Source organism: Lissotriton vulgaris, chromosome 3_1, assembly GCF_964263255.1.
Source record: "Lissotriton vulgaris chromosome 3_1, aLisVul1.2, whole genome shotgun sequence".
Lineage (NCBI taxonomy): Eukaryota > Metazoa > Chordata > Amphibia > Caudata > Salamandridae > Lissotriton > Lissotriton vulgaris.
In genome coordinates this window covers 551,922,837-551,937,837 of record NC_141689.1, presented here as the reverse complement: position 1 = coordinate 551,937,837, position 15,001 = coordinate 551,922,837, and the positions used below count along the sequence as shown (strand labels likewise).

The 15,001-nt window shown below is 41.6% G+C and overlaps 1 protein-coding gene across 5 annotated transcripts in view; it reads right to left on the bottom strand.

The window, feature by feature from the left end:
* ZFYVE16 (zinc finger FYVE-type containing 16) overlaps positions 1-15,001 on the bottom strand; it is a 743,498-nt gene that overhangs the window by 574,359 nt on the left and 154,138 nt on the right. For all 5 annotated transcript variants that reach the window (XM_086960830.1, XM_086960829.1, XM_086960828.1 and 2 more), the window contains exon 3: positions 1,791-4,006. In XM_086960830.1, the coding sequence (XP_086816956.1) occupies positions 1,791-4,006 (2,216 nt within the window). The remainder of the gene's footprint in view (positions 1-1,790; positions 4,007-15,001) is intronic.

The following is a 15,001-nucleotide window of genomic DNA, read 5'->3' as shown; positions in this document are numbered from 1 at the left end:
CAGGCAACGGGTGAGATGGTGCAGGCAACGGGTGAGATGGTGCAGGCAGAGGGAGGGATGGTGCAGGCAGAGGGAGGGATGGTGCAGGCAGAGGGAGGGATGGTGCAGGCAGAGGGTGAGATGGTGCAGGCAGAGGGTGAGATGGTGCAGGCAGAGGGGGAGATGGTGCAGGCAGAGGGGGAGATGGTGCAGGCAGAGGGGGAGATGGTGCAGGCAGAGGGGGAGATGGTGCAGGCAGAGGGGGAGATGGTGCAGGCAGAGGGGGAGATGGTGCAGGCAGAAGGAGAGATGGTGCAGGCAGAGGAGGAGATGGTGCAGGAGGAGGGGAGAGATGGTGCAGGAGGAGGGGAGACATGGTGCAGGCAGAGGGTGAGATGGTGCAGGCAGAGGGTGAGATGGTGCAGGCAGAGGGAGAGATGGTGCAGGCAGAGGGAGAGATGGTGCAGGCAGAGGGAGAGATGGGGCAGGCAACGGGTGAGATGGGGCAGGCAACGGGTGAGATGGTGCAGGCAGAGGGAGGGATGGTGCAGGCAGAGGGAGGGATGGTGCAGGCAGAGGGAGGGATGGTGCAGGCAGAGGGAGGGGTGGTGCAGGAGGAGGGGAGAGATGGTGCAGGAGGAGGGGAGACATGGTGCAGGCAGAGGGTGAGATGGTGCAGGCAGAGGGTGAGATGGTGCAGGCAGAGGGAGAGATGGTGCAGGCAGAGGGAGAGATGGTGCAGGCAGAGGGAGAGATGGTGCAGGCAGAGGGAGAGATGGGGCAGGCAACGGGTGAGATGGTGCAGGCAGAGGGAGGGATGGTGCAGGCAGAGAGGGAGATGGTGCAAACAGAGGGAGAGATGGTACAGGCAGAGGGGAGATGGTGCAGGCGGAGGAGAGATGGTGCAGGCAGAGGGAGAGATGGTGCAGGCAAAGGGAGAAATGGTGCAGGCAGCGGGGAGATGGTGCAGGCAGCGGGGAGATGGTGCAGGCAGAGGGGGAGATGGTGCAGGCAGAGGGAGAGATGGCGCAGGCAGAGGGAGAGATGGCGCAGGCAGAGGTCGAGATGTTGGAGGCACAGGGAGCGATGGTGCAGGCAGAGGGAGAAATGGTGCAGGTGGAGGGGAGATGGTTCAGGCAGAGGGAGAGATGGTGCAGGCAGAGGGGAGATGGTGCGGACAAAGGGAGAGATGGTGCAGGCAGAGGGGAGATGGTGCAGGCAGAGGTGAGATGGTGCAGGCAGAGGGTGAGATGGTGCAGGCAGAGGGTGAGATGGTGCAGGCAGGGGGTGAGATGGTGCAGGCAGAGGGTGCGATGATCCATCTGGTAAGTTGTGAGGGGGTGACACCATGAGTTACCCGCACTGGGTGACACCAACCCTAGTGACGCCACTGCTTCTGTCATTTTATAACACTCCAGACATGCACCCTATAGCAGAGGAGATGTTCATAACAAGGTTAGATCAGGTAAAACACAGGTGTTCAGACTTGAACCTGGCAATTTCCTATGTTGCAGCTGTTCTCCAGATCTACCAATAATATTTAGATTTTTTTCTTTAAATCATTAAAGGAAAAACAAATATTTAAAAAATCGCTTCAGCCAAACAACAAGTCTATATGTGTAGCTTAATAGCTGTGATTATTTTTACTGAACTTAGTGCTGCTCTCTTTGCACTGCATCTGCCAGTATGTCGTTCATTCGTAAACAACCTATAAACTGGGAAAAGCACAAAATAAATATGAACCTTAAGTAACCAGAATTATGATCCCATCCTACCTTTGTTGACAAGTATCAGATTTTGTTTTTACTTACTTTCCCACATGCTCGACAATGATGTCTTCTCTTTGTGAAAGTGAATTTGACTTGGCAGTTCATGCAGTTTGGTGCTTCTGAATCAGGAACCCACGAAGGTTGTTTTTGTCCTAGGGAATTCAGATCTCCACCCGTAGGACAGTGTTCATTGTTGACAGTACTAACAGTATCCTCTGCTTCTACGCTAGTTTCGATGCCAGAAGAATTTAAGTTAGCGCTGATATCAGAACTAGTGTCAATGTCAACAGGTACATTAGAAGATTCTCCATAGTTCACTAGCTGCTTTTCAGGCCCAGCTGTCACACTACAAGGTGGGATTGGCATACTAAGTTTCCCATCAGATGCCAATTGTGGAGAAAGATCAAGCAACTGTTTCGGTCTGGCACCTCCATGGCTCCTCCATTTGTTCTCAGAGAGGACTACATCAGTGGTCTGGTTTAAGGTTTCATGATAAACATCTTTGTCTTTTCCAGGTGGCTCGGACAAGCTTGGTGCTTCCATTTCAGCATCATATAATCCTACAGCTCGATCAGGATATTCAACAGTACCATCTGCTGTCACTTTAGGTGCTTGTTCAGTATTTCCTTCCACACCTATGGAGTCCTCAATGTATAAAAACTCTGAGAGATCAGCATCAAGCACTGGAAAACCATCTTGGAATGGATTAGTGTTATAAACCGAACTACTTTGCTCTTTTAGAAATGCATCTAGCTCTGCATCGCTGATTAATACATCACACATCAGCATATCATCCTGGCCAGACATTAGCATGTCACTTGGGTCAGATGTTGAACTCTGGCTCTCACCGTCAGTTATAGGTGATGAAACTGCTTTACAATTGTCTACATTTAACTGACGGACAACATCCCTGGGTGGATCCTTTTCAGCTTCTGGAGTACTTGAAAGAGCAGCAATGGCTTCCAGATGAGGCAAGGCAACCATGTCAATTGTTTCAGAATCAACAGTTTTGTGTAAGTGAGTATCTTCTTCCTGTTTTATAACAGTCTGATTGACATTGTTTATATTCTCCGCTTTTTCTTCCACCTCCCCCGCCTGTTCATTGCAATGTCCAGTTAAAACATTGGAAAGGCAGTCAGATGAAAGACTGCTAGCTGTTCCTGCATGTACAGATGCTGCATCATGAATGACATGAGCATCTTCTTCAGGAGGTACAAGAGAGTCAGAATCTTCTGAGGTCACTAAGGAACCACACAATGAGACTGCTATCGGAAGACAAGAAAGGGAGCTGTGTACTTCCCCTGGGGATGTTCTTGGAGCTGAATATACCTCCATTAATTGTGCTTTGTTGTCCTTTATTTCAGAGACACTTAATTGTTCTTCCACTACCTGATCATGCTCCTGTCTTATACCAGCTTCTTCTTTTTTATAAAAAACTGACACATTTTCAGATGTGAGGCACGAGCCAGGCTTTAATCCATCTGAACTCTTATGCTCACCCGACAAAACAATTTTCAAGCTAACCCCTTTATCATTATTAACAGTTAGTGAATCTGTACTTTCTATGCATTCGTCTGGTATTAGGTGGACAGCAGCTTTCATAGAGTCACCATGCAAATTTGCAGTAAGTTCATTATCACTGGAGTTTGACATGGGCAAGTTTCCCGGAGCTGAATTCAAATTATTAACATCCTTCTCCTCTTTTGATATTGTGCCATTTTCCTCCAAACATGACCCACAAGACTTAAAATCTAGTAAGCCTATCTCTCCAACTGTCATGGGAAGCTGACTTTGTGACATAGGCCCTGCAAGCTTTGTCTCGAGAGAGCTGGGCAAGTAATCCAAAGTAGGTAAATAGTCATTACCAGAGGAGAAATCCTCAGTGCGTTGTTGCCCACTATCAGGATTTACAGTTGAGTGGATTAGGTTCCCCGTGTCACTGATGAGATCACACAGAGGTTCACCTCCTCTTCCAAGGCTTGATGACTGGATTTCATCCGAAATGCCGGTATCTACCATTGATAGCAGATCTGGTCCAGTGATGTTTTTCTCATTTTGCGTAGAGTTCAATTCTTCCAAACTTGCTTTACTGGTTGAAGTTTGCTCTAATGTGAATAGAGGCTCCAAAGAAGAAGCACCAATTCCATGTTGCAATTTAGGTGCACTGATTTCTGGTTGAAAGTATAATAGCTCAGAAGAAAAGGAATGGTGGTTTACCTCTGGTGCACTGACAACTGCTCTGTAGCTTTCCAGTTCATCTAGAAAACAAGAATAGGCACAAAAGGTTATCATTTTGATCAAATGGGATAGTCTTTAAAACAACCCACAAATATTTAGCCATAAATGCGTATTAGAAGATTTAACAAGGCTTTATTGACTTTTAATACAAATTACTATATTAACATGTTTCCAAAGAAATAAAAACAAACCATTTCGAGGAGCAACGAAATGTTATGTAAATACATTCACATACCATACTCTCATTACTTGTATGGTCCTGAAGCTCTTTAGGAAACTGGGCAACAATTATGGTTCTGAGTTTCTTGTTGCCCGGAGTCAAAGTGGCTTGTTAAAATTGTCTTTGACTGTGTGAAGTAATGTTTTTAGGGTTGAGTCACACTGGATAGTAGCTCACACGTTTTGTACCATTCATAATATTGTTCAGTGCAGTGGCTAACTTGTAAAAATAATAAGTGATGGGTTTCCGGTTATCCTTCAAGTGTTTGAGACGCATGCATCATACTCTATTTACCATGTTAACTGGAGTAAATCGGTGCTCTGCCACCCCTTTGGACCCCTGGACTCAGCCAATCTTCCCCCGACACTCAGGATGTTGGACATGCCAAAGTATGTCCTCTTAAGGGCAGACTGCTCCAAGAGGAGTTACCTTCAAAGACAATCCTTCTCACCTACAAAACACCTAAGAACAATATGCCAGATACACTGGTTACGCTGAGAGTGTGCAGGGGGAATTTGAGGATGTGGACTGGGAGGCGGACCTGTTTCACCCAAGGGAGGTCACCATAAAGTCCCTGTAGCACCGGATACAACTTAAAGGACTCTCTCGAGTTTACTGGAAATGCAACAATCTGCACCGCATAGGGAGGGCTGCATCCTCGGATTGTCTGAGGTGTGGGATGATGCAGGGTACATTTGTCCATACGATCTGGAGCTGCCTGGCTATTTTGGTACACTGGTCACAGGTGACGGGAGCTCAGCATGGTGTTGGGGGAAAAATATCTCTCTAGAGCCCAAACATGTTCTCTTGGGAATACCGGGAGATGTAGATGGCCCCATAGTGAAGCTCCTCTTTTGGAATTTGGGGCTTGTAGTGGTTAAGCATGATATTGCAAGTCACTGGGGTGTTCCTGTGGTCCAGTCTGTGAAAGAATGGAAGTTAGGGATTGACCTCTACATGGCGGTGGAAAAGGTTACATATATAGGCAGGGGTTTACCGCAGTAAGTTTTTCAAGGTTTGGGGACGCTGGTCAAAGCATTATGGCCTACAGTTTTCTGTTGCTGGGGCCGATGCCCATAACATGAGGAAAGTGTGTACGTACTGCCTTCTGAGTCAATGTTTCTTGACTTTGTTTGTTGCCGTATATCAGCATTGTGTGAACAGCTGCCTGTATATACCTGCCTTCCCCTTTGCTGTAGGGCATGGATTCCGTCTTTATTGTTGCTTGTTCTATGCCAACTAAAATGAAAAAGATATTTAAAAAAATAAAGAATAAGTGATGGAGCCAAAGTTTTGCTAAGGGGTAACGAATACAAAGGCTGCATAGTCTTGATTCCAGCTCATGCCACTAATGCACCACCAGACACTCCCTGCTCCTTTATCTCATTCTCTCAGGTTTTTGTTTGTCTTGCTCTTCCTCCTTCTTTCCCCCTTGTGAAGTTTTTTTACGGTCTTGCTCACGGTTTAGATCTGACAAGGAAAAATGTATGCGGGTCCCAAATAATGAATGCCAGTGGGCTCCAAGTACAACCACAGGCTCAAATTAAGCGCCGGTAGACTATATAGGAAGTGTAGATTTAGATCTTTTAATACATCTGTGTGGGTCAATATACGAATGGATGTGTAATATAATGTTGAATCCTATGTCACTACACTCAAACTAGTTTGAGCTATAGAGGTCATACCGGGGATAGGGGATTAAAGGGAGGAGGGGAGTGATTTTGATCTTTTTCTTTATATGCCTTGCTTAAGTCGCAGAAGGGTTCGATGGATGCTGACCAATAAGGAATCTCTGATTGATGGGCCAGGCCCCACTTCGTGTTTATAAATAATAATGCCTAACAAGAGACTCTTGAATGTGGAAATGTATTTGAGACTTGCTGAAATCCAGAGAACTACTACTGACCTTCGACTCCTGTAATTGATCATATTTTGCTTAAAAATTCAATGAAATATATATATATTTTTTTAATGAATGGATGTGTATGCCACTGTACACTGCCATTTGTTCTAATCTCTCTCTCTGGTTGCAGCTTTTATCTGTTGGATGGCATTACAGTTCTGGTCACACAGGAGCGCTTTGTGTACTCTGTGGAGAACTCCCTTCTTTGGTTATGGAGAAATTGGAACAGGAACAAAAGAAGTAGTTTGGATGACACTTTTATCCACATTATCAAGTCTGATACCTGGGATACTGTGGCATGGAGAATTACATTTTCCTGTAAACAAAGGCTAAAAAAGTGCATGCTTCGCTAGAGTTTTGTAGCACTTTGTATTAATTAAAGTCATTCCTCATAACAGTTTTAGTAGTGAAGTAGATATAAATCCCTCACTTTGCATTTCTGGGTGTGCTGCATAGACACCTGCTGAAGGAGAGAGCTCTCAGAGGATGCCCATTTTTAGGTCTCGCCTAGCGATGCAGCGCCATGCGCTGGTCCCAAAGCGAGACCTATTGTTGCTGGGCAGCTAGCGAAGTGGGACCTGAGAGGTGCACGAGCTTACCAAACTCATTGGAGACAATGGCTGTGACCGCGCGCTTTAGGAGACATGGGCTGTGAACGCGCACGTCTCTTCTCGTGCTCTGCCTTGTGCTCTGACTCACGCTCCGCCATGCTATCACTTTCACGAGCTGCTACCAGGACACACTGTTCAGCACAGAGCAAGGTCCGGAAGGCGGGAGAGCTGCGCACTTGCAGTGTTTTTATTTGCTTTTCCTGCCTCTGTGTAGTTAGTCGACATGCTGTGGCATATATTATTTTCCATTTGCTTTCTCTTGTTCTTTTGTGATGACGTACCATGTTCATAAATAAATAACAACAACATGCCCTAGACGTGTTCTTTTGTGATGCGCAATCATACATAATAATTACCATGCCGTCAACGTCTCCTTTTTAATGTGCATTTCATAGATAATAAAAAGAAATACCAATATACGTGTAGTTTGTGTATTTGTATCTTCTCGTGCTCTGCCTCGTGCTCTGCCTCGCGCTCCGCCATGCTTTCACTTTCACGAGCTGCTACCAGGCCACACTGTTCAGCACGGAGCAAGGTCCGGAAGCATTTTTGACCGATTTGCTACTACAGTTTTTGGTAACGCTGGCATGCATAAAATATTAAAGAACACCTGCGTTCCCTTTTACATTACTTGTCTTTAGTTATGCTTCCATATGGTCGTAGATCCTATAAGCACGTATAGTTAGATATGCGCATTATTACGTTTTGTTTAAACGCGTCTATTCTGAAATTGTAGTACAGGTCATGTACAAGCCTTCAGTGCCGCTTTTAACATTTACTTTGCGAACGCGCAATTTTTAATCTGTACATCTTCGATGAATAAACTTGCGTTAGCTAAAGTTCCGATCTAGCTATGTATGCAGCTTTGCTGTCGTGTTTGCACCCTTCCGCTTTAGCTCTTTTAAAATACATCAAGGCACACAATGTGGCGCGTAGAACTAGCGCCATATTGGTAATTTGTTTCCTTCCTGCTAGCACCTCAAAACCAGCAGTTAAGCGAAGTGGAACATGAAAGGTGCACGATCTTACCAAACTAATTGCAGACAATGGCTGTGACCGCGCGCTTTAGGAGACATGGGCTGTGAACGTGCCCGTCTCTTCTCGCGCTCTGCCTCGTGCTCTACCTCCGCTCTGCCATGCTTTCACTTTCACAAGCTGCTACCAGGACACACTGTTCAGCACGGAGCAAGGTCCGGAAGGCGAGAGAGCTGCGCACTTGCAGTTTTTCTATTTGCTTTTCCTGCCTCTGTTTAGTTAGTCGACATGCCGTGGCATATATTATTTTCCATTTGTTTTCTCTTGTTCTTTTGTGACGACGTACCATGTTCATAAATAAATATTAACAACATGCCCTAGACGTGTTCTTTTGTTATGCGCAATCACACCTAATAATTAACATGCCGTCAACGTCTCCTTTTTAATGTGCATTTCATAAATAATAAAAAGAAATACCAATATACATGTAGTTTGTGTATTTGTCTCTACTTGCGCTCTGCCTCGGACTCTGCCTCGGGCTCTGCCTCGCGCTCCGCCATGCTTTCACTTTCACAAGCTGCTACCAGGACACACTGTTCAGCACGGAGCAAGGTCCGGAAGCATTTTTGACCGATTTGCTACTACAGTTTTTGGCAACACTGGCATGCATAAAATATTAAAACACACATGAGTTCCCTTTTACATTACTTGTCTTTAGTTATGCTTCCATATGGTCGTAGATCCTATAAGCACGTATAGTTAGTTATTACGTTTTGTTTAAACAAGTCGATTCTGAAATTGTAGTACAGGTTATGTAGAAGCCTTTAGTTGCGCTATTAACCTTTACTCTGCGAACGCACAATTTTTAAGCTGTACATCTTCGATGAATAAATTGCGTTAGCTAAAGTTCTGATCTAGGTATGTATGCAGCTTTGCTGCCGTGTTTGCACCCTTCCACTTTAGCTGTTTTAAAATACATCGAGACAGACAATGTGGCGTGTACAACTAGCGCCATATTGGTAATTTGTTTCCTTTCTACTAGCACCTTAAAACCAGCAGGTAAGTTGCCCTGGCGACCCGCCACATTTCTAATTTTTTCCCTTCCTGGAGTAACTTTTCTGCGGTAGGCCTTATGCTTTGCACGGTTAATAGCATTTTGTTCATAAAGTAACACTTCTGCGTAAAAATGCGTTAAGCATTTTTTACAGATTTGCAACTACAGTTTTTCGTAACACTGGCATGCATAAAATATAAAAAACACATGCACGTTCCCTTTTTACATTACTTATCTTTAGTTATGCTTCCATATGGTCGTAGATCCTATAAGCATGTATACTTTCATATGCGCATTATTTCATTTTGTTTAAACGCGTCTATTCTGAGATTGTAGTACAGGTTATGTACAAGCCTTTAGTAACAAATTTAACATTTACTCTGTAAACGTGCAATTTTTAAGCTGTTCATCTTCAATGTATAAAATTGCATTAGCTAAAGTTACGATCTAGCTATGCATGCAGCTTTGCTGCTGTATTTGCACACTGTGGCTTTAGCCGTTTTAAAATACAATGCGGAAGACAATGCGGTGCGTACAGCTAGCACCATATTAGTAATTTGTTTCCTTTTACTAGCACCTCAGAAACAGCTGTTAAGTTGCCCTGGCCCACCGCCACATTTCTAATTTGTCTCCTTCCTGGTAACACCTCACACACAATGATTGAGTTAGCCTGTCACCCATTGCTACAAAAGAAGTGCTTCTATGGCAGGCCTTGTGCTTTGCACGGTTAATTGCATTTTCTATATGTAAATGTAAATGTAGGTGTACTTATATAGCGCAACCTGTCACCCAAAGGGCATCCTGGCGCTTGCTTAGGGAACCCGTCCTGGTATTCCCCTGTGAGAGGCCCCGGCAGGGTGTCCACAGGGTGAAAGCCAGGCATCCCGCCGCGAGGGGCCGTAGTGGAGATTAAGCAAGCTATTGCCCAGAGTTGCAGAGTGAGACCCCGTGAGCCGAGTAGGCACCGGAGCGAGAATTGTCGAGGCCGTGGAATTTTTTATGAGCCCGAGACACGCTGAGGCCGGGAATCGAACCCTGGTCCACGGTCGATCCCAGCTTCCGGGTCTGCCGCCTCTAACCACTGAGCCACACTTCTCCAGTTAAAGTTGCCTTTAAGCCTCTTGCTTTATATGTTGTTAGGAGCATTTTGTGCAGAATTGCTAGCACAGTTTTTGCTAGAACTAGCATGCATGTAGTATTAAAAAACACGTGCGCGCAATTTATTTGCCGTTATTAGTGCATTATGCACCATAAAATAGACGCCGTACAGCCTATTTGTATGCCCATTGCCGCAATAACATACTAGTTGGACGTTGCTTAGCATGTTATATATGGCTTTTGAAAAGTAACTTTTCAGTGGTAGGCCTTATACTTTGCACAGTTAAGAACATTTTGTACATAAAGTTACCTGTAACACTTCTGCTTGATGGGTTAAGCATTTTTTTCCGATTTGCTACTACAGTTTTCGGGAATACTGGCATGCATAAAATATTTAAAAATACACACGCGTTCCCTTTTACATTACTTGTCTTTAGTTATGCTTGCAAATAGTAGTAGATCGTATAAGCATGTATAATTTCATATGCACATTTTTTTATTTTGTTTAAACGCGTGTATTCTAAGATTGTAATACAGGTTATGTACAAGCCATTAGTACCGCTTTTAACATTTACTCTATAACGCACAATTTTTAAGCTGTAGATCTTCGATTAATAAAATTGCATTAGCTAAAGTCACGATCTAGCTAGTATGACACTTTGCTTCCGTATTTGCACCCTTCTGCTTTAGTTCTTTTAAAATACATCGGGATTGACAATGTGACGCGTACAGCTAGAGCCATATTGGTGATTTGTTTCCCTTTGCTAGCATCTCAAAAACAGCAGTTAACTTGCCCTGGGGCTGAGCCACATTTAGAATTGGTTACAATCCTGGTAACTCCGAATGCACAATGATTGAGTTAGCCTGGCGCCCGTTGTTACAGAAGAAATGCTTGTATGGCAGGCCTTGCGCTTTGCTCAGTTAATGTCATTTTGTATATAAAGTTGCCTTTAAGGCTCCTGCTTTATATGTTGTTGGGAGCATTTTTGCAGAATTGCTAGCACACTTTTTGCTAGCATTAGCATGCATGTAGAATAAAAAATACATGTGCGTGGGAAGTGCTAGTTGCAAACCTTGTGCTTTCCACAGGTAATATTTTGTATATAAAGTTGCCTTTAAGCCTTCTACTTTATGCGTTGTTCATAGCATTTTTTGCAGATTTGCTAGCCCAATATTTTATTCACACACAACCATTCTGAAATTGCAATGCAAGCCATGGACAGGCTTTAGTACCACATTGCAAAATATTTACATATACTTTGCAAACGCGTAATTTTTAAGCTGTACATCTCAAATGCAGAAAATTGCATTAGCTGAAGTTGCAATCTAATCATGTACACAGCTTTGTCATCGTGTTTGCACCCTTCAGCTTATATTAATTTTCATGCTGGCAATGCATACAGTTATGCACACAAAGTTACACACACACACATATACACATACAAAACTACATATATACATACATATATAAACACATATATAAAAGGCACATATACAAATAGCTACACCTATATAATCACACTCGTATACATATATACACACATCCAAACATGCAAAAACACATGTATAACCTAAGGTTCCAGTACAGCTGATATGCATGCTTTAATATAGCTTTTGCAATAAATAATATCCATTGTCACAGCAAGGAAACCTTTTACTGTTATCTTACTTTTACCGCTGTGCATGCATATATTCACACTCACACAACGACATACACACACACACACACACACTCATATGCATACATATACAAAACTACATCCACACGCATACATAAAAACACATAAAAAAGTGTACATATATAAATAGCTACATACAAATAACTCAATCATATATATATATATATATATATATATATATATATATACATACATATACATACACACACATGCAAACATACAAATCCACGTATATCTCGTAAAGTTGCAGTACAGCCAAGTGCACAATTAATACAACTTGTGAAAACATTTAAAGTATAGACTGTAAGGAACAAATATTAAGGTATGCACTCTAAATGTGGTCAATTGCGCGTGGTAACATTGCACTTAAATCTTGTGCATAACTTTAATACTGCTTTGGCACTTTATCTCTGTAGCATACCGCATTAACACACGTTATCTTATAAAGTAAAGCAAACAAAAAGAAAGCTATACAAACATAACTGCTAAGGTTGCACTACAAGTTATGTACAAGCCTTTAATACTGCATGCGCATTATTTCTTTTGGCATGCCGCATTAACACACATAGTCTTACATAGACAGGCACATACAAAAAATGAAATAAGCTTAACTGCATATATACAGATATGCACACACATACAAACATGCAAACACGTATGGCTCCTTACGTAGCAATACAGCCCATATGCACACCAATCATGCCGCTTTAAAAACACTATCTGTAACACACATTTTTAAAGGTATGTGCTCTAAATATGTTCAGTTGCATATCAGCACCTTAAATGTATTAGCCTGTAAATAAACTTTTTCTATAGGGCATTCTGGTTTACATGGCAATACAAGGACTTGTATATAAACTTACTTGCAAAGCCTTTTGCTCGCGCAATTAGTTGTATTTGTGGATATCAAGAATCTTTCAATACAAGTGTGCGTCTCTCAAAAATATATTTATATACACGCGTTTTACTAGCATCTTTAAAGCAAATCTTTTTAATAACTTACTATGTATACATTTAAGTTGACCACGTTATCAGCCCTCAGCCACTTTCACGCAAAGCCATGCTTTCCCCTTGTCGCATGTGTTTTTTTATTTTATTGCACCTAAAGATCCCTATCTTTGCTCTCAGACTTCTATTTAACAGGGACGCCGTAAACATCGGCAAACCTTTACAACGGAGCTATCCAATGCAGCATTGAAGCCTTTATGCCCGTCTTTACAAGTTCTTTTGAACAAGTAAGTTTTAAAGGATGTTTTTCGGTATACTTAATTTACCTACTTTTCCGTTCCTTTAGTATATATTGCTAATCTTAACTATTTTATTTACAGCTTATTACACATTACGCAGACTTTTTTGTAGTGCTATTTGCTTCATGTTAATGCCGTTGCATTTTTATATAAACGCTTGGCTTTTTAAAAACGAATTACTGTGTACCTGTTTGATTCATTTTGTGATAGCAATATTTTTTCCAAATATACTAATACTGTTGTTTACTCCTTATGTATGTGGCTTGCAAATCCGTGCACATATTCCATTAAGAGCAATTGTTCTAAGAAAGTAGCAAGACCAATCAAAACTGCTTACAGTATATTGTATACTTTTCTTCGAACAATTGTAAGTACATAAATATTTAACATATTTTATTTGCCGCTTTTGTACATTGTAATACTGCTTTTCTTTTCTTATGCTCAACCTAAATTTAACCGCCATGTTTATATTGTGAATAAACAGGTAAGCTTTGCCGGACCTGCCAGAAGCTTTCTCGGATGCGGCCACTTCGTATAACTCTAATTAGAAAATTACATGTGTGCTGGGAAAACGCCCCATTCTGGATTCACTGTTGGAAATCTCAGACAACATTTATATGTAAACCAAGAGTTACACTTGGGCACTTGAGAATCAGTATCTGCCCCGAACCAACGCCACGATTCAATGTGTTGCGATCGTCTTAACTACTCATAGACGTACACTCAAGAAATCTAAAGGGTCATCACTTGTATATATAACCGTACTGTCCTGATGATGGTCTTGTGAAATCTTCAAAAAGACCGAAACGTCGACTTCTTCAGTCCATCTCTGCATATTTTGTGTATTTACCTTCCTTTGATTTTCTTCTGATTTTTGAGTTGAAATCATTGTATTTATTTTTGCGCAGTTTGGACTTAATGTTTAGATATGTTTAAGGATGATACTACCAATACCTTGAATATCTAAATAATATCTATGTATGTACCCTGCCTGATTTGAATAATAATACTCCAATAACACAAAATCCTGGTCTTTCCGTTTTTTACTTAAAATTTACTTAAAATTTTCTATTTAATGTATATATGGTGTTAGTGTGGTAACACTGTGTTGTTCTGATTTTACTGGACTCTTTTCAAGAAATTAACAAATCCAAAAACAGCCATTGATTTATTCCATACCCGGGTACCATGATATAATACAGGTCCCTATGGTGCTGTAAATTAGTTAATCAACAAAATCCCTTGCTGGCCAACTCTCTTTGTATTATGTTTATATTGTAGCTATGCCGCATTTCTATTTGCTGAAGTTCTTTGCCTCAAACACAATTTGCTTCACAAAAGCTGCACTACGCAATAAGACACAATGTTCAGTGTGCAATAAATATCTATTTGCACAACCGTTATAAGTTGCTACTAGCAGATAATACTGTTTACTTTTCTTTGGCATAATCATTTAGTGTAACGCAAAACAAGGCCGCCTTTCACCCTTTGCTATATATTGACCTGCTAATTCTATTTAGATACACGTTTTAATGGTGTTCATTTCTCACTCTGCACATTTTGTTTACAACTTCTGTATGCAGCTATTACGCATTATATATGGCCTATGCAGTAACAGGCTATCGGCAAACGTACAGCCACTCCTGAACTTACAAATATGCCTGCAGACGTCTTGCGCAAAAACAAATGCTTACCTTAAATATATTAGCGCTTTAGTATTACCTACTTTTACTTTAAGAAACATTTGTGCTAAAAAAATGTGGTAATAATCTTCTTTATGCACACTTTGTTTCACTTTGTAACTATCCTATTTTCATTGGCTTTGTCCAATTACAGTGCTTTTACGATTATCTTGAGTACAAGTAGTTTGCTACCTGTATGCCAGTAATGTTTTATCAATGCTACCACATATAACATAACTGCTTGCATTTTGCAGTAACAGATTCATCTCGAAATTGCCCTTTATTACACGTGTTTTTAATATTCTTTTTTAAATCTTTAGCCACCGCATCGGTTATTCACAAGAGCAAGTTTTTTTGTACATACTGTGCTCAAATTACTACATGCATTAAATACGTATGAAATATCTAACACTTAGTAATACTCCATAACTACATATATAACATTATTGCCAACAATATATAACATTGCCAACATTGCAACAGGAAATATGCTTGCGAACATTTCCTATGACATACTTCAATATTTAGATATCTACTGTATATGCA